The sequence below is a fragment of the Acanthopagrus latus genome, chromosome 17 (genome assembly GCF_904848185.1).
Source record: "Acanthopagrus latus isolate v.2019 chromosome 17, fAcaLat1.1, whole genome shotgun sequence".
Taxonomy (NCBI): domain Eukaryota; kingdom Metazoa; phylum Chordata; class Actinopteri; order Spariformes; family Sparidae; genus Acanthopagrus; species Acanthopagrus latus.
The window spans coordinates 19,580,617-19,601,001 of record NC_051055.1 but is presented as its reverse complement, the minus strand read 5'-3'; the positions used below and the strand labels follow the sequence as shown (position 1 = coordinate 19,601,001).

The 20,385-nt window shown below is 43.0% G+C and overlaps 2 protein-coding genes and 1 long non-coding RNA gene across 3 annotated transcripts; 1 reads left to right on the top strand and 2 right to left on the bottom strand.

Annotated features, from left to right (window-relative positions):
* Window positions 1-2,764: 2,764 nt before the first annotated feature.
* On the bottom strand, window positions 2,765-14,697 carry LOC119006822 (protein shisa-7). The gene is made up of 6 exons (XM_037075939.1): window positions 13,774-14,697; window positions 9,032-11,383; window positions 8,200-8,354; window positions 7,690-7,755; window positions 7,221-7,406; window positions 2,765-7,011 (listed from the first exon to the last, which is right to left on the bottom strand). The coding sequence occupies exons 2-6, from the start codon at window positions 9,796-9,798 to the stop codon at window positions 6,083-6,085; spliced, it is 2,103 nt and encodes a 700-aa protein (XP_036931834.1). The 5' UTR covers window positions 9,799-11,383; window positions 13,774-14,697; the 3' UTR covers window positions 2,765-6,082.
* Window positions 14,698-14,813: 116 nt separating this feature from the next.
* LOC119006690 lies at window positions 14,814-16,290 on the top strand. Its single transcript, XR_005070870.1, has 2 exons — window positions 14,814-14,978; window positions 15,081-16,290. It is a non-coding gene; the product is annotated as an uncharacterized LOC119006690 (long non-coding RNA).
* On the bottom strand, window positions 15,799-20,379 carry ube2s (ubiquitin-conjugating enzyme E2S). The gene is made up of 4 exons (XM_037075664.1): window positions 20,165-20,379; window positions 19,089-19,236; window positions 17,478-17,668; window positions 15,799-17,391 (listed from the first exon to the last, which is right to left on the bottom strand). Exons 1-4 carry the CDS (start codon window positions 20,165-20,167, stop codon window positions 17,032-17,034), a joined length of 702 nt encoding a protein of 233 aa, XP_036931559.1. The 5' UTR covers window positions 20,168-20,379; the 3' UTR covers window positions 15,799-17,031.
* Between the last annotated feature and the right edge of the window lie 6 nt (window positions 20,380-20,385).

Sequence of the window (20,385 nt, the reverse complement as noted above, 5' to 3'; positions counted from 1 at the left end):
TCAGTAGGCTTATTGTAATAAATATAGCAGATCATGTCTGGTCTAGTTCATTGGTTCTAATTTATTGGGTCAGCAGATGGTTGTGGAGATTAAAGTAATATTTTAACAGTGGAATATTGTTTTACATTACATTTCCTGTATCAGTGATATGATTTGCCTTGAATCTGTGGAAGGCAAAGTGTGCATCCACATGAGTTCTGATCAGAGAAGGAAACTTGTTTTTCTTCCTTTTGGCCCTTTCAGGATGCTGTGAGTTCACGGAGTACAAAACCTGAGGTTCGATGGGTGCGTAGGAGTAGTCCCAGTGCTGGGTTCACAAACCATTTTTGTGTGTGTGTTTTTTGTGTTTTTTCCCAAAAAGGTTGAGAACTACTATCTTAGTTTGTATGTATATCTTTTAATCTGTCACATAAACTGGTATTTACAAAGAACCGTTTCATGAAACCAAGACCTTGTAATTTCATTTATGTCTGGTCTTTTAGTCACACAAACAGCCATAAATCTTGGCTGAAAAATATTACAGTAAAGCTTGTTAGTGGTGTGTGAAATGCATTTATGAACACAAGACACACTCATTTCTCAAAGCCAACATTTTCTCTTGTCTATCCCAACAACAGATCTATACAACTTAGCCAGTCTGAAAGTGATCAGCCGCGAATCAAGAAACTCCATTTCCAAATCAATAAGATGATTAAGAAATACAGATGTGAGATATGATTTGTGTTCTTCCAAAGCTTTGATAAAACATCACGGGTGACTCGAGCACTCACCCTCAGGCTACATCATCATTTTATCATCAAATGCTTCTTTCATTCAGTCACTTTAATCACAGATGTGAATAATTTCCGCTCTGATTTTTTTAAGGATGGTAATCATGCCTGGGTTAGGATGCTAATCGTGTGTGCAAAGCTTGCGGGACACAGAATCTTTTACCAGAATGCCTTGACGCACACACTCTCATTTGCAATTTGAATATCAATTTGTCTTTTCTGGTAATTTTTACAGTCTTTCTCAGCTGTAGTCAACGTCGTGACCTGAGCATGATATGTGAAAAATTGGGTTTTGATTGACTTATCTGATATATGATGCATTGCAATGAATGGTGACAGGTGTTGAGCAGTTTAGGCAGCTTGTTCATCCATGGTAATATCAGAGAATAGTCAGATATTATTGCTCCGCTGTTTTTCCTGAGGGCTGAATTATGAGATGTTGAGTGAAGGCCTAATGCAGGTTTTGCCTCAGAGCTGAGCAGCCACTGAACCTCCTGGTGGTGAAATGTGCAAATTGCAATGATTGCGATGCATCAGCGGCGGCCGCTGCCTAAATCAAACACAATAATTTCTTTTTCCCCTTTGTGCTCCTCCTGTAAAAATTATATCTGTATCAGTACAATGCCACAGTCAGCTCTTTCATTTAAGCCCTCATACGTCTCAATGCAATAAATGTATTCACAGGAGGTTTTAAATATGAGCTCCATAGCCCTCACCCCCCTCTAAGGATCCAGCAGGTACAGTATGATATAACTCTGCACTAGAGCTGTGAATTATATGAAGACAATTTCACCTTTTCATTTCATTTAAAAGCACTGTCGTCCACTCCCACTGGCACCATAAAGCCTCACTGTGGCTTATACAATATCTCACATCCTGTTGTGGTGGGATTTTATCGCAGACCTGCTCTGTGTGCTCACTAACCTACTGAAGACTAAAAGGCTTTTTGTTATCATAGAGCTGTTCCGGTTTTGACCCCCCACAATTAATTTGTCTTGTGGTTAATTTTAGAATCCCAATTTCATAACATATTGCTTCTGACCAAGCCAGCGGTCTCAATACTGTGTGTGGCTGGTTGCACAAACATATGTCAGGCATATGTCTGAAGTCAGTTAGAGATGTCATAAGATGTTTGTGTAACCAGGCTGTAAGTGCAATTTTGAGTCACTTTAAAACAACTTCATACTTCTACTACAATCACTCTTCAACAATTCAGAGCAGAAAATTGCACATTTACATTTACTAGACCAATATTGTATCAGTCTGTACTGTTGCTAAACCAAATTTAGTATGTTCCCAAGTAGATCTGGATCTGAGGATATGTTCCATGCTTATGACTGCTCAATGTGCTTTTATGAATATGTGCCATATGTGTCTGTGTGTCTAATTTGTGTGTAAACTTCTACCTAAGAATGCAAAACGAATTTCAGCATATCATGACAAAGTTGTATCCCATCCTATCCTATCATTCCCTAAAGGTAAGATGTATGGTGCTTCAATGACTTTCCTCTTTAAGACAAGAGGAAAAACATCATGTTGAGTATGTTATAAATGTGTTAAAAGAATATATAAATATCATTGAATAACTTAAAATGTGCAAAATAATGTGCCAGAGAAGACATAAGTGCAAAGGTTGTGATTCAGAATTCTATGGAAGCCCATTTAAAAAAGTACAGTGAAAACTAAGCTTGATAAAGTGAATGTTTTCATGGTAAATCATAATTATGACACAAAAAGGTCAACATTTAGAGCTGAAGATGACTTTTCATCTCAACTTATCTTTAATTTTGTCTCCCAGTTGGGATAATGGAAATATATGTCCATAAAAAATTGTTTTAAGGCTTAGTTTTCATAATTTTTTCTCTTTTACTGGCAGAAATGGGCTTCCATAGAATTCATCAGTCCCAGGTAGAAGAACTACAGATTACACAGATTACAACTAGGGTAAAACATAATAATCAAAGAAACCTCACACTACAATGAAACACAACACATTTTTTTTCCACCAACTTTATTATACAAATTCTTGGTAAGTCACTGTCGTATCCAAGGGGATCAATGCATTGAATAATAACAAAAGGGTTGTATTTTGAAATTTATAGACATGAAAATAAATCCATGAATTTGATTATCGGACACAGTTCCTTGTCCTTACAATTTACTGTTAGTGATGCTTCACATTTCAGGTGGCCATTAACCATCCTCTCGCTAAATGAATTCATAATGGTAAAAACGCACACCATATTCATTCATTTCTTTCTGATAACAAGCCTGTTTTTTTTAGCTTACTTGTCTATATATTAGATCTCAGTTGTGAAAAAGAAATAACCCCGGTAGTTTTGTAGGAGGCTATGACAATAGAAAGACAACAAAATGTTATGAGTTTGGCACTGTACAATTCATTAAATACTAACACATAATTTGTTGAATCCTCAAATTAATGCCGAAGAGATCACTCAAAATATTCTGATTGTACTAGCTATACAAAATACAATACTTGCACAAATTAGATTAACCATTTATAAAAGGGTGATGATGAGTTTCGATGGATATGGCTTGTGAGATATTACAGACTTTGCTACAGACCTTTTGTGGCTCTATTAAAAAAATCTAATACTACTGTATGTCGTCTGTCCTATTTCCCTGAAAAAGACACTGCACTCGAAGCATTCAGGTTTTCCATTAGACTTCCATCTTCTCTCCAACCTGTGTAATAAACATTCATCCGAACACACATACATTATGGCATCGTGGGTTTAGAGTGTACAACCCAGTATAAGGTATTGGGTCAGGCTGCTGCAGTGGAGACCATCTCTGGCCTTAATAACTTCCCGGCCCGTCCCAAAACACATCTGTCCCTCACCACTGTCATCTACACATACGTTTAGAAGGCTGCAGATTTTTTCAATAGATGTTTTTTTTGTACCCGAGTGGAAACCTAAGTAATCACTTGAGATCAAGAATAAGGCCGATGTCTAGGCACAGTACATACAGCTGGAAAGTTGGCCATATAAGCGTCGATGACCCTGTAAATCCAGGCATACTGTAAATGCCTCTCAATGAAATGGAGCTGGCATGCATCAAGAGTCAGAATGTTTTTAAAAACTTGAATTTATGACCAGATGTATGAAAAACCAACTAGTCATGAGAATGCTAGTTATCTAAAAACAATAAACACTTAAATCCCACCAAGTAAAAGAACATCACATCATAAGATAATTGTTAATAATAACCATAACAGTTATAATAATTATTAATAATAACACTCCATCATATTCATAACAACTACATGTAGCACTGTGTATAGGAAGATTGTCCGAATGAAATCTGTGTTTCTGTTGATCACCGTTTCATCTCTGTGTCCTGTCACGACTGAACAAAAACCCGAGAGGGAACAAGCTCCCTCTGTGATCTTCACAATTATCTCCCATTTCTCCCGGTTCAAAAAAATAACTAAGTGAAACAACCCTCGCTCGATACAATACCTTCCGTTGATCAGTCACACTTTCAGCCGTGCTCGTACAGAATGTAAACCTTGAGGACGTGATACAAAGTAAGTTTGTATCTGGTGCAAATATCAGGGGGGGTAGATTTGTGCAAAGTTTTTTGTCTCTGTGTTTCTCTTTGAACTGTGCTTAAATTGCTCTTGTTTTTTGTACACATTAATACTTAATACATCATGACAATATCAACACAAAATCAAGAGAAAGAGATAGCATTTTATATGGACCACAGATATCACATACTACAGTATATAGGATAGGATAGCCCTTAGTATTGATAAGCGTTGTTATTGATGAAGATTTTTTTTTCTCTTTTCTGTTTTTTTTTGTTGTTTTTTGTAACTCATACTGGCTGAAGTGCGATATGATACAGCAAGGTCTTCGTCTTGAGGATGGGCAGGGCTTCCTAACCCTCGGAGTCTCTTACGGCATTCGGAGTCATGCAGGAGGGGGCCTCAAGTGGCCCTCTTCTCCTGACTCAGAGGTTTTTTCGGCTTTCTCCGAAGCCAATCCTTTGACAGAACAAAATATCACTGACTTGTAGAATTTGTCACCTGGTGAGAATAAGAAAACGGTGATTGTCAGACCAGCTTCCTCAGTGGTATTTTCTTTGTATCTCCATAAATGGCTTTTGAAGGACAGTTGTGTAAGTGCAACCCCTGCGTCACGCTCTATTCATTTGTGCTCTGTAGAAAAACCTTTGCTCTTTCGTGCACAACCTACATTAAAGCAGGTTGCCTTCCTATTGGTAAACTGAACACATACGTCTGTTCTGTTACCTCCTGACTCGTTTATGTCAAGATGTTTTTTGTAATAACGTGACAGATGGCTCTAGATTATTTGGTAGCCCGTTGTTTTTACAGTTAGGTCCTGATCTGTGAATGGAAACATTAGGGAAAACTAACCCATAATCTAACATCGGTGTACACTCGTGCGGTGTAACAGTGATCAGAGTCTGAGTTCCTCTGGGGATTTGATCTAAGGTCACATGGAAATCTAGGCAACCCAGGCGTCAGATTGGTAATGTGGGTACGTCCGTTTTTTAAATCGGGCGCGAAGTCCTGCCAACAGTGTCAGGTTGCTGTTGTCCCAGTCAGAAGCAGCCCCCACCGCGGCGTCCGCTCATTTACATACTTTAGGAAGCAACGGAAATAAGTTCTGTCTCCCTGTGTGAGGATGAGGTTGTGTTCAGCTGAGCGTCACATCTCCAAAGAAAACCCTCAGCAAGCTCACAGACTCATCTGGTCCTTTCACCCATGAGATCAAGTTTAATAAATCATTGTCGGTGAGGGCTGACGGTCCAGCAGGTGGTTGGCTCAGTTCTCTATTAAATTCTGTGATACAATATTCCACATGGTCCCCCGTTTGATTTTCTTTTTTTTCTCTTTTAGTATCGTCTCGTTCCCTATCTAATATGGCTCCTGAGTACTTTTTGAAAAACATATATAAAAACAAAATTATGAACAACACTTCTGTTGGTTTTGTTTCACCCTCCCAGTCAGTCTTTCTACAAGTAATGGCACCGCTGTATATGGCAATATGGCAACTTTTCTTACAAAATATGGCTGATGTAGGCTATCACATAATTGGAACAGATACTCCCCACTTAGATTTTTAATTAAGTAATCATATTTAAGCTATCTAATTACAAGATAACACTAATTTGAATAGCCTAAACAAGTTATACTGTTACTATACTGAATACTTCTAGTTTTATGTCTTAGTTTATCTAATAGTTAAATGCAGAAGGGTGATCTATTCCCAAACCTTAGATGAGGGGTAAACTCTACATTAGGCACAGACCTCACCTCACACCGTCACCTCATTTTTACTCCCCGTCCTGATCCCCTGACTCCCTCCTCCACTTCCTGATGACCCCCCGCCTCCACCTCCTGGTATGAAATGTAGCTGCTCAATGGTGTTCTGCCTTTTCTGCGCAAAAGCCATCCTCCTGGCGCTGTGGCCCCCTAGTGTTCCCGTTCCCATGACAACTCCCTGTCCAGGCATCTCCCCTGCCCAGCCCATGCCCCCACTCATGTGCCCTGTCATGGGCGTGTTCCTCTCCTGCTCTCGTCCGGACGTGGGGTGAGAGTTCATCTTGATCATGTGGTGTCGGTCGAGGGAGGGCGTGGCGCAGACGTTCTGCTGGGACTGGGCCTTCTGCTGGCGGGGCAGCGTGGGGACGATCCCTCCTGGTGTGTGGGCGTATGGATCCACGACCCCCATCCCACCGGCTCCCATCCTTTCCTCCAGATGGTCCGGGGACATGAGAAGACGTTCCTGCTGCCTCTCCTCTCGCCTGTCTTGGGTCTTCCTGGTGAGGGTCTGCGTGTTGGAGTTCTTATTGGAGGCAGCCATGGCTTTGTAGTACTGGTGTTGCTGGTTCTTGGACAGCCTGGACAGGGTCCCTGTGTTGCCAGGGACGTCACCCATATTGAGCAGCTGGTCAGTTGACTTGACTTTCCTCGCGGGCTTGGAGAGAGTGTCGTAATTGGGGTTGTACTGCGGCTCAGGGGGATCCAGAGGGTAAGGATTGGGTGTAGGTGAAGCAGGCATGCCAGAAGGTGGCGGTGGGATCCAGGGACGGGCTGCATGCCTCGGGAGGGTTCCTCTTCCACTGAGGGTGTAGTCCCCACCCCAGTGGAGGTGATGCTGAGAGGACTGGAGGGCCGGCTGGGCTGTGTGAGGCCGGCGCTTGGTGGTGCAGTAACCAGATGAGTACTCATCAAGACCTTTTTCTGGAAGCCAAACAGAATTTCTCTGAATTGTTTATCACAACAGTAAATAGCCTCAGCACATTATGACGCATCCTGCACTTTATGCCATAGTGTCAAGAGTGTCACCATGCATCAGCACTGAAAAATGAAATGAAGCAGCTGCAGAAACAGAGCTGTCAGAGGAGCGAGGGGCAGACAGTCTGTCCTCATTTCAAAATGAAGGTACTCACCAAGGCGTTTGAGCGAGGAGTATCTGTTGAGCTCTGGCTTGGTGGCGCTCTCATAGGAGGGCGGCAGCTGAGCCAGGTTGTGCAGGGAGTGGTGGAAAGAAGGCTGGGATTTGGTGTTGTTGTGTTTACTGGAGAGCAGGGTGCCTCCAGCTGCCAGCTGAGCATTGTTCATCCGAGGGGTGCGCTCTACAGAGACCACAGGGAGAAAACGACTGTGTGTTAAATGAGATTTGCTCCTCTGGATATTGCGCGCTGCATGCAGTGATGTGTGAATCTGCCAGCATTCACTGGAACACACAGACTTTAACTTCCTTTCAACACCAACACAAGCGACCGCAGCTCTGATAATCATCATTATTGTTGCGATGAATGAGGCTACTATTGAGCTTAAAACTGAACAAAGTAAATGAAGCATCGTAGTGATTACATGTCATTTACATAGGAGGCCGGCTCTCACCAGCTGCCTTACCGATAGTTGCAGTGTGTTTGGGGCTGGTGCCCGACGAGTGAATGAAATTGTGCTGCAGATTGCCCACTGCAAGTCAAAAGAAGACAAGGTAATCAGCTCAAAATGGATGTCAGACATGGATGCCAGCATAAAAAGACCTTGGTAGCAATAGACATTTATGTATCTGCATCACATCGGTTCACAGGCACGGAGCTCAATACAGCATCATCATGTAAAACACACATATTTTAAAAAACACTAAAGTCCAGATTCCTGTACATTTAAATCTGACTGTGTATTATCACACAAAATTAAAGATTTAAGATTTTGCACACCACCACTGAGGGTTCTCGTTTCCATAATGATTACAAAGATATCTCGTTGGTGAGACGAAGAAATAAAAACCTGCATTCACATCAAGACGTGACTAACACAACGCGCCTCAGCTTACAGAGGACGCAATTACAAAAGCTCTGATTGTGCCTCTGATTGTGCTATTCATCGGTGCAGTAAAAAGCCCTACACCCTCACATCTGTTGTCCTTGCTGGGCAGTCCTGGGGCATAAAGATTTTTTGGAGGTCTCCCCAGTGTCCCCGTTCCGTCCCCTACAGTCAGAGCCACGCTGTTGTTCCTCTCGTCCTGCTGGACCGGGCTTGACTGGTGCCGCAACATGTCAACCAGGGCTCTAATAATATTATGAAGAAAAAAAATACAGAATAAAATTCAAAATCATATGAATGAAACGCGAAGTAATACTTATTAGTCTATGTTTTAAGGTTTTGTTACATCACTGTATTTGATTCGTAACAGATCAACCATATTCAGTGAGGAAGAAGGATTGATGTGATGCAATATATCAAGCATCCATCTTATATTTTGACAGAAATATACTATATTCAAACTGTGTAGGAATCAGCCAAAGCCTTCTTCTTAACCACTTGCCAACTGTTTGCATATACATTTGTGAATAAAAATGAAAAAATACATTATGAATCATCTGCATCTTTTAAGGGATCAACTGACACTCAGTGTCGGTCTACAAACATTATCGCCCATGACTGGAGCGCAAGATAGTAGAATGTGTCCTGTACAAAAATTCAAATGTAAATCTTTACTGCCAGGATTACAGGCCATGTATGAGCTAAAGAGCCCAGGGGAATCCAAACAACCATGAATTCTGCAGCAGCCACTTGATGAAGATCAAATATGTTTCAGCTGATGACTAACAACAGTACTCTGAGCCCAGAATGATAAATCTGGGCCATTTATAGAGTCCTGAAAACCTGATTTCATACATACAGTAATGGAGTAAAATCCAGCGGTGAGAAAAGAAAGAAAAGAAAAGAAAAGCCAAAGTTTCACCTGGGCATGTTGAGGTCCCTTTGGTTGGCTTCCTGTTGCACTTTGTTGAAGACCACCTTGATGCCCACAGCGACAGCCACCATGAACACAATCACACCTCCGATGACGAAGCCTGTGTTGTGGCTCTGCTGCTTCAGCGGATCAAACTCTGTGTCAGGACTTAAATCCTCTGGTAGCAATATGGAGTCTGTCTGTGGCTTGGCCCAGTCTGGAGAGTCATAGTTTTTGCAGCTGTCTTGATCCAGTTGCCTGCTTCGCTCAGGGCAGCAGAAGCGGTAGTGGCACGTTCCACAGCAAAAGACGAAGGTGTCCTTGGAGCAGTTGAAAGCGCTGTCAAAGTGTCCCATTACGTCATAATAACCCCGACATACATCCATCCATATATCCATCATGCGGGGTCGAATGGGCGCCACCTGGGCAGCACCTAGGGGAGGTGCGAGGGCCTCAGATGAGGTCACATTCTTGGGGAACATGACCTGGGGAAGGGCTCTTGGAGGCATCTCTAGAACTCCCTCTGAGGTTTCTGGAAGTTTTGGAGGGGTTTTGGTCCTACTTTGGAGAGCAGCTGGCCTGATACTGGCCTGCATGGTGAGGAGCAGGAGAGAGGTGCCGGGGGCAGTCTTGGGCTCCTCGGTGATCGGTCTCCCTGAGCGGTCTAAGTGCTGAGGAGGGGGCGACGGAGAGGTCTCCACGACAGTGGTAAGTGGGGCAGTAAGGAGGGAGAGCAGGGAGACAGCGAGGACTCTGAGATTGGTGGTGGGCGTCATTTTTACATGACTAAGAGATCTATTTTCTGTTGTTGAGTCAATGCAGTTGCACTATGTATCCGCTTTTGCAGTTTAACCCACTAAAATGGCATGTGAAATATTCAAGTAGCATGTACAACCTACTGGATATTGATGATGTATCAGTAGTTTCATTCAGTAATGCAGGATGATGAAATCTGAAGCCTGTTTTTGTGTCTTGTAATAATAGAAAATCTCAGGAACAATAAATATGAAAAGGACTAACACTATCAAGATGACTTGGTAGGTTTCAATAATTGCCGATAATGTTGTTTAAATACTTTTAATTTGCTGCTAGAAAGGAGCTCTGAATTCGTAATGACTTCATCTTTTGCCCTCCGAAAACACCTCTCCAGTCTAGAACACTAAAATGGTTGCATTTTTGTAAAAAGAAAAAACTGAGAAGGACAATCTTCATTTTTTTAGTCCTCAGTGCCTTGTTCTAACATCCCACTAAGCAAAAGGACAAATCTGACATGCTGCTGGGGGAAATAATTTTCTTGTAACCACTTGTAAAAATTAGGAAAAAGTCAGTTTTAATAAAATATGGCAGTCCTGTACATTCCTGTGCTGATCATGGCACTTGAACAGTAGCGTATGGCCTGGTGTGTTGTCAAATGTAAACACTTGTATCCGTTTTGTTCATTCCTGGCACGACATACATTCAGGATTGGCACTTATTTAAGCTGCAAGAGATTCTTTTCTGGAAAAAAATGTATGAAATCTGTAATTCATTTCTTGTATTTGGTGTTTTCTGGCATTGTAAACAATCACGGTTGAGGGCTGTCCATTAATGATGCCTAGTCTCTATGGAGCATCTCTGCACGTTAACGTGTTCTAGGTTAATCTATAGATGCACCACGCACTTTGTCTCAATCTCCGCTATGGTTGGATTAATGTGCATCAGTACTCGCCTGGCACGGACTGTTACTGTGATTGGGCCGGGGGGGGTGATAATGAGGGAGGCTCAGCTTAGGTGCTAGAAGACTGTAACAGCTGAATATTAGGAGTAATCATAAAGCGAGGAAGCGGCTCCCAGCCTGTAAAAACACATCTCAAAAAAACGAAGCAAACGTCACAGATTTTTTAAAAGCTTTTTGCATTCAGGCCGTGTCATTCAACTGTACCACTAATGAGACATGAACTGAATGGTGCACTGCTTCTCCATGTGACATGTCTCTCTCTCTCTTTCTCTCTCTCTTTCTGTCGAAGTGAAATTATTCCTGATCTGTCTCCGAGGTTCAAAGAATATCACTTTTGTGGAGAAATATGTAAATGTGTGAAGTTATTGTGTTGGAGGTGTTGGCAATAATAGACAGAAGCAGATCTGTCTCCCACAGAAATTATAATTATATGTAATTATCAAAAACGTCCCTATCTGTGGCGGAGCATGTAGGCAAAGATGGAGTGGGGCGGGGGGGGGGGGAAGGGGGCGCTGAAATCAACGAGGGGCTCCACTTGTTTCGGTCACAAGCTCCTCTGACCTCCTGACCTCTGCTTGATTTTTTAAGAATTCTCTTCAGCTTCGCGTGCCGGCAAACCTCGGGACAGGTCGGCCGAGCGTCCGCTGCAACACAAACGAGAGGCATGGTTAGAAGAGAAAGCTCCCCCCCTCACTTACTGACACACATTCTCACCCTCACGCAAAAAAAAAAAAACACAGTCGCTTTCAGTAATTTGCGCTGTGAGTGTGTGTGTGTGTGTGAGTGTGTGTGTGTGTGTGTGTGTGTGTAAGACCACTAAAAGTATGCGTTTGAAGTAATAGTATGGGAAAAGACCTTAAAAGAAGCTTTTCTATTCTGCTTTTGTTTTTTTCAAAATGAACTGAAACAGAGGTCCCCTCTTCGGTAGTGGAGAAATGTAGTGCCCTGTTGGCAATATTGACGTGCGTGTGTGTGTGTGTGTGTTGGTGTGCCCGCTTGGTTGCAGGAGGAACACACTCCTGAAAAGACAGAGGAGAGAGAGAGAGGGAGAGAGAGAGAAAGAGAGAGAGAGAAAGGGATAAATGCAGGGTAGGGATTTAAATGAGCAAAGAGATTGTGGCGAGCGGGAAGAGCCAGAGGTATAGATGCAGAGACGACCGTGAGTGGGAGGGCGGTGTGTGTGGGTGGCACAGAATCAAGTACATTTCTCCCAGCACTTACCAATACAACACAGCGCATCACACAAACAGATCTGCAAATACAGTCAATGCCACACACACCAGAGGAGTGCTGATCGAGACTTGGAGATCAGCTGCTGTTAGAGGAGTTTAAAAGGTGGAGGGGGTTTTTTGTTTGGAGCTGTGAAGGAGGCTTTTTTTGTGCATGTGAGGGGCAGAATTCTGTAAACCTCCTCATAGTCCTCCTCTCCTTTTATTCCCTTTTTGCTCCCCTCCTTCTCCTCTTTCTCCCTCGTTCTGCCTTTCTCTCTTTCTCAGATTCTGTGCGTGGGTTGAGGCAGCTAACTCTCTCAGAATAGCACTGCAGCTCTGTCTGTGTGTGAGTGAAAAGAGGCAGTGAAAGAGAAGGGAGGCAGAATCCAATCTACACCCATTAGACCAGACCAGATTTCAAAGTCACATCTGCCCCAACCCTTGCTCAACAACATGACACCAATGCCTTCTCCATCACCATATTTTCTCCAATTCACTTCATGACTGAGGGGGGGTGGGGGAGGGGGCTCTTTCTGGCCAAAATATCCAAAACCACTCCTAGATACAGCTGCAAAATGCAGCTTGAGCATTTCAAATGAGTCTCCTGAAAGCATGAAGTCTCATATGACATCTTTCCAGAGGCAACTGTTTTCCTGAAGGCATCTCTACATGGTGCTGCTGAAGCAATGCAGTAGAGAAGGGAGAGCGAGGGAGAAAGAGAGAGAGAGACAGAGAGAGAAAGAGGGGGAGGAGGATGGGAACCAAAGGGTGAAGGGCACACATTCAGAGCTGTGGAGCTGGATCCCTGAGGTCCACGGCCACTGGAGGGAGAACAAACCGTTTGCACGCATCCCTCGCTTGTCGCAAGCAATTGTGCCAAAGCAAAAACTGAACCAATCGGCGCCCTTACTTTGATCGCAGGATGCCTCTGACCAGCTGTGCAGAAGGCTGGGCATGCTGAACAACTGGTCGAAGGTTGAACAATTTCAACAGGTGTTTGTTGGAAATGAAACAAAATGGCTTCTTTCCTTTTCTTTATTTTTTTTTTTTTTTTTTTTTTTTCGTTTTTGTTCTGGCGAAAAAAAAAGCTGGTGCTGGGGGGGAAAAAGCGCGCTGCGATGTGAATCAATGAGAGAGGGAAGAGAAATCCTTGACCGAAGTCATGTTTGATGCAAAAGACGCTTAATTAAAGCGGCGGAGCAGCTTTTCAGTCTCAGCTGTCAAATAGTTGCTGCGCAATGACTCCGCATCAGCCGACTGATGTGGACACCCGTCTCTCCACACGCACACATCCATCCTTCATTAGGTTAATAAGTTGCAACTTGCAATGAACAAGGCGTGCGGGTTATGGACATGACTTGCATGTATCAGTAGGCTAAAAAAGTGCGTGGGTGTATCCGTGCCGGTGCGTGTGCGCGTGTAGTCCGGCTGGATGTGTGTCTCAATTCCAACATGTTCTTAATGTCGCAGTGTGCTGCCAGTTATGCATAAAGTGTTTAAGTCATTAAAAAACAACATGTCTGCCCAGCGTGAAGCCTCCGTGTCTGTGTCTGTGTGTGTGTGCGTGCGTGTGTGCGTTTTCTGTTGCGCAGCCTTCATCCAAATGTTTTGTTTGACAGCCTCCCGCACAGCTGATGCCTCTAAACTCATTTTTTTCTCTCCCCCCCCCGCACACACAGGCAAACACACACACACACACACACACACACACACACACACACACAAACACATATATACACGAATACAAACACAATGAAGGTATGAAACCTATAATTGAGTGAACGGTGTGGCGGCGGTGAAAGGTGCATAATGTCGTGTCTTACCTGTGCGTTGCTCTGGGGTTTGATGCTGGAGAGCGGCGCTTGGAGAGCCTGCGCACTGTTATCTCCGCGTCTCTCAGATGGCAGCCTGTTATTGTAGCGAGAGAACGATCAGGAACACGGTGAACTGTTGCCGCACTTTTTTTTTTTTTTCTTTTTTGTTTTCTAAATGTTGTTCCCTACGAGCGCAGCAGATCTCGCTCGGTCTTCGTGCGTCTCCATCGGGCTGCTGTTAATCCATTTCTCGCGGCGAGCAGAGGGAACACAAAAAAAGAAAAGAAGAAAAAAAACGCGAGCGGGAAAGTGTGAGAGAGGAGAGAGTCAGTGCCAGACGAGATGTTCTGAGATTTTTTTTTCCTCTCTCTCTCTCCTGATAACATGTGACAAGGCGATTCACCTATAGTACACTACACTGGAAAATTCCGTTTGTTGTGCGGCGCAAGTTACAAGCGCAACTATCCCGGAGATGCGAGAAAGGGAAAAAAAAAATCAACTCCCCCCCTCGTCCAATCTAACTTTTCTCCATCTAGAGCTGACAGAGGCTGGCTCCCTTCATAATTTTCCAAGAGAGATAGGTTACACCGCCTGGTTGCGACTGGCCTCACGGAGGTCCGCCGGTGGGGGAGCGCTGTGATTGGTCGCTCAGACTGGTGCTGATGAGACTCTCAACTCCGCGCTGACGGTCATTAGGCCCATTCAACTGGTGGCGTTCGTCTTTATTCCCCTCCATTTCATCCCCCCTCTCTAATTCACTGACCCTGCTGGCCCGCATTTGACAGAAACAATGACCTCATTCAGGGGTTCTCTCCTTAAAAAAGTCCAAAAAAAAAAAAAAAAAAGCAGAGAGAGAGGGACATCAAAACGTAGAGGAAAAAGAATACAAATTTTAGCTGATTTAAATTCAGCGGAAGACCTCCGAGATCCAAAGTGTGTGCGTGTGTGCGTGCGTGTTTTTCTTTCTTTCTTTGTGTGTGCGTGCGAGAGAGAGAGAAAAGAGAGACACGGTTGCCACAGCAACTGTGTCATTATGTTGGTGGCAATTATGAAAGCGATGAAAACGGGGAAGGGGAGAGGACTGGCGCAAAAGCTTTAACACTGGAGCGTGAACGAAACTGTCAATTAGACCCAGATCTGCATTGGCAAATTCAAGACGTTTTGCTTTAAGTTGAGGACGAGGGGGGACAGTCAGACGTGCAGGAAACGTAAAAGTGAGACGAAGTCACACACAGATAAATGCTTCCTCACGATGCTCGCATCAACAGCACATGAATGAAGCCGGATTTAGGTTTTTTTTTTCTTTTTTTCCTCAGCCGGTTTGAACAGAGGACTGTGCTTGCATGAATCGGAGTGACTGATCACACGTTGGAGCTCGGGGATGAATCATGAGTGAACACCAGTGCGCTGTATGTGGCACAGGGAAACAAGCGTGCGCTCCCTCTTACACCTGACCCACATCAGACCAGATGCACATGAATCAACCCGAGAACTGTAACAAACTGAGGAGGATGCGTGGAGGTGAGATGCAGGTGGGGATGGAGCCATGCGCCTCCGAAACGCGGCTTGGGCAAAGGTGTGAAGGGTTATGCGGAGCCCCAGGTGTCTGAGACGGGCCTGATAATTACCTGCATGGCAGGCTGCTATTTCTACACAGGTGGGTGGGCTGCTGCATGTCTGCAGCAGAGGCTGGTGGAGCCCTTCATTAGATGGTCCAATGACGCTCTACCGGGTGCACTTTCACTCACTGGTTTGCTGGGGTGGATGCAATTACCGATTTCCTCATAATGGTTATTCCATCACTGCAGAACAGGAGACCACTATAAACAAAATGAAGTGCTATTATATGCCGCTGAACAGTAAAAGCTTCACCTCAGTATCCATTCTCAGCAGCTATACTGATACACACCTACATTTATACCTCAATAAACAATTATGCATGCAAAAAAAAAAAAGAAAGAAAAAGAAAAAACAGTCATGACGCATTTTAATTCACTTCTCGTATTTCAATGTTTTATTAATTTAAATAATTTAAAATGGACACAAAATGTCCAGCCAACAGTCTGCACAATGACAGGAGTTTCAGAGGCACCTTTTCCATCCAATTTAACACAGTGCATCAGATGTGTGTTTCCTTGGGAAATGTAGGCCCCGCATGCATTTAGAACAGAGAGAAAACCTGCCCAGGAAACCTCCCCAGTGCAACGGGTCAGGAGATGAGTTCTATCAAACGTGGAAGGTTTTTCCTGCAATGTCTTCTCAGGTACCCACACGGCTGGTCGGACAGCTGGGTACGTGAGAGCACATGCTGCAGGGGGAGCAGGGGTAGTTTCAACGAGTCACACCAATGTATGCTTAATACAGAGAATAAATTATTCATTTTTTATAGTCTGGCAGCCTACCCTGTTCCCTTAAAGCCACTGATCTAGGTCTTCACACACAACCACAAGACAGCTGAATATGAACATGTCGATTATAAACAACCTTTGAAAATACTGGACAGTGAAACTATTTTTAAAAAAAAAACTTAAAAACGAGTTGAGATTCCATGATGAACAAAACAGACCTACCTCTTATACTCCACTGCTAACTGCCTTTACTTCATGCAGGTCACAATATGAAAAATACAATTTTAAAAGATGTTACCATTTTTCTCGACACTGACAACAGGTCTCTCCCAATAGCGAACTCACCGACGTTTTGCATAATCTTTTTAGAAACTTCTTCCTTTATTTCCTTCGAGCTCAATTTGAAAATTTTATTTTAATCAAATAAGCATCCTGGTTTACACTTGCGGGTGAGCCTGGCTGAGCAGTACACAGTACCATCACAGCAGCATTTACCAAGAAACACTTTAAAAAGCGCCGAGACTGTAGCGGTGGAGTCTCAGTGATGGACAGACATTAGAGGCCATGTTTTGCACAGTGAAATCCATTCCCTGTATCATTCATTTGCGCTAGGCTGAGGGCAAAATACAACAGATGGCATGATTTCCGCAGTGATGCTATCGTCTTTCCTTTAAAATCGGAACAGATATTTCTCATTGTGTCTTTAGGTATGGAAATAATTAACAAAACCTGTAATGCCAACAGGACAAAGTGGTGGCAAGACAGAAGGAAACTATGAATACCAAGTGGACAGTCTCGATAGGTGGTAGAAAGAGTCAGAAAAAAGGGAAAAAACATCGTCAGCACACTTCAATATTTATATATACACACTCTCGCGCTCACACACGTACGCACACACACTGAGAATTTTGCTGAGGTATTAAAGTCGCCTCAATGCACGCTTTTTATCTGCTTTCTTTTTCCCTGCTACATTATTAGAGCTACTACTGCTGTTGCTATTGCTGCTGGTGGTACTGGCTCCATTAGCTCCATTACCCAGAGCTGCCGGAACAGCAGCTGCACTGGGTCCCGCTCTCTTTGTTGGGTCACCTGCGTGCTTCTTCGGCTGTGGGCCGTCATTAGGGTCCTGAGGTGCCCCAGAGGTCCCGCCCATGGCGTGGATCTCTGTGAGCAGACGAGCTCGGGACTCATATTCTGCATAGTCCTCTAACAGCAAACGGCCGGCTTCTTCATTCAGTGCCGACTCCGGATTCGGATGGATGAGAAGACACTTGATTGTCTGTGGGGAAAGAAAAAGAGACAGAAAATGTAAAAACGGCGGAGGCAACACAGGCTGACTCATCAAAGACTGACAGTCCCTCTTACAAGTAAGACGTGTCGGAGGCCGAGTTCTGCCTTCCAGTCCCTCTTCAACACGTTGACACAGATCTCTCCCTTGTGGCCCACATTGGGGTGAAAAATCTTGGTCAGGAAATACCCCTTGGGTGGAACCGCAGGGAAGTCCTTCCCGAGGACCAGACGCATTCGGAAAACGCCACCAGCAAACGGAGTTCCCTCTGTCAAAGCATAAAGAATTCATTTAAGCAACTCTGCCAAACTTGCTCCATGACTAGAAAGAGGGTCATAGAGCGGCAACGGAGTCAACTAACAAAAACAGAAAATGTTACACCCACGTGTAACTGCTCAGTGAGTTCAAACTTGTGCATTTATCAGAATCCATATAGGTCTATGAAGAAAACTGTCATATATAGTCTGATGTAGATATGAATTTTAATTTACTGTATTGCAATATGAAATATGTTAATTATAGATGCACTTTGTCAGACTTTGATGATAAAGTATGATACCAATACTACTGTCTGACATAATAAATCAAAGTGATGCACAGAAGTTGGTCTGTGGAGGAGTAAATGAAATGTGGAGAAGTGTCTGGCTCTTCAAGGCCTACTTAACCATAACAAGGCCCGAAGCAATGAGCTCACTGTGACAGGATAGCATGGACATTATTGGCTGTGTGGTTTAAGTGGGTTATGCGTCTCGCATGTAATCAGCAACATGTACAAAACCCAGGAATAGAGCTTGTATGTATGAATACATTAATTTTCAGTGAGCCATGGAAAGAACTGTTTCTGCGCATTGTTGGACATCCTAAGGAGTCTATAATGAGTAAAAGATGTAATGATGGTAGTTCCATGAAGCTGGTGGCAGAACATAACATTTAACCACCAGCTAGCTAAACACAGTGGAACAGACATGCTATCACAGGCAAGAGAGGTAAACAGGTAAGAACTGTTATTAGCTAAGAATAATGTTAAATGGTTCGTCATTGACTGAAATCTCTTTGCTGCTGAATAATTTTAAATCTGTTATGTTATTATGTCTATTTTGAATGTGTAGTGATGGTATAACACAGGCACAACATTAAATCAGTCAAAAGCAGGAGTACAGAAGAAACAGTAATTCATCTACAGCTGGCATTATAAAAAGGAATAAGTGCATAGGATACTGTTTTCTCAAGAGTGGATGTGATATAATTAAAGAACATGCCAACTCATCTTTATTTATCTATATTTTTTAAAGTTGACCTTTGAATATGTGGTCTACTCAAGGATCATGTGATTTTTTTTTCTCCCCCTAATGGTTTGCATGCCCAATCAATAAAATGTCCAAATACATGATCTGTACTGACCTTTAAGCGATTCGACTTAACCTGGATTTCAGACGTTTTAATGGACAAGTGAGATGGTATATTAAGAAAACTGTCTCGTGGACAAACAGAAACAGACCTTGAGGCATGAAAGACACTGCTGTGTAGGATTCTAGAAAGCTTAAATTAATTAAAAGACAGTACAGACTGTTAGGTGTCTTATCATGCAGCCATGGTTAGCTTCAATATGAAATACAAACATCAGCAGCATGACATGTTTTCAACTTAAAATGTCTCATCACTGGTTGATGCCATATTGCTACCCTTACCAGGTCCTTCGATGGCTGTATGCAGTTCTGTTATGTCTTCCTCACTGGGATAAATCTTGATACCCTCAGGAGGGTCCGCTGCTAAAGCTGAAACCTCTTTGTAGACCAAGCGAAGAACATGAGGAGGTAAATTCTCCACATTGGAGTTCTGTAAGAGTGACAGAAAGATGGTTCAACCAACATGTGTGCAAACATGATACTACAAACATGGGAAGATCTCAAAGTGAGGGGTATATTGACAATGTTGAGAAATAGTCTCATTGCAGACTGCATCTAGTAAACATTGATAACTCCTTAGAAAAGGCTAAATAAAACATTTTTAGTTGAGATTTTCATAAACCTTAAAACTTGTTTTCTTGTAATACGCAACCCGTTTGCAACTTCATTTTGAACTTTGGCTACACAAAAATGCCAATTAAAGTTTTGAAATGGACTAGAATCAGCCACTATAAGCCATATTGGGGCAGTTAGCCACGGCACATCTTATTTTAATGTCTTAAAAGCTTAAGTTTTTAAAAATGAAATACAATACGGACAAATACACCGCTCAATTACTTATACAAATACAGAAATGAGGTAACAGTTAAATCCACAACATTAATTAGCCTCTTTATCTTTTCTTTTCTCAAACAACTTTCAACTTAATTGTTTATGTAACTGCTAAGTTTACCTAGCATCAGCACAATCACGAAGGCCAGGCAACATTAACCATCATATTATAATAATGGTATTGCCACTGTGATCGGATATAAGCCGATCAATCGATGGGTAACTTTAGCGTTACGTTAGCACTCATTACTATTAAGGTTAGCAGTGACGTTACTAGCCTAGCCTCAATTTGATATCGTTTAAGTAAAAGCTGCTCGGTGTTTTCTTAATGCGTGATACAGTTCCTACTTAGGACCAGTTAATTGATTGAATAACACTAATGTAAATAAGGGATGTTAGTTGACCTCAGAGACAATAAGACACGCAAAACGGATTAAAAGCTCGACCGCTGGCTACGGCTAAATATCGAATCAAGCTAGCAGCTACCGCCGTTAGCCGTTAGCAATAAGCTCGGTCATCCGACTTACCATCTTCAAAAAGAGTTCTGCTGAGGCGGTGTGTGTCCGGCTGGAGTCAGATATAAAGAGACTGTTTGGTTGTGATTTGAAAAACTATCTTTGATCAAAACTTAGCCGGGTCTCACTGGTTACTCTTCTTTTCTTCTTTTCGTTGACACAGGAACAAAAATACGATCCTCAGTTTAACCTATTACCACAGACCAATGGGCATCTTAGTGACATGATACGTC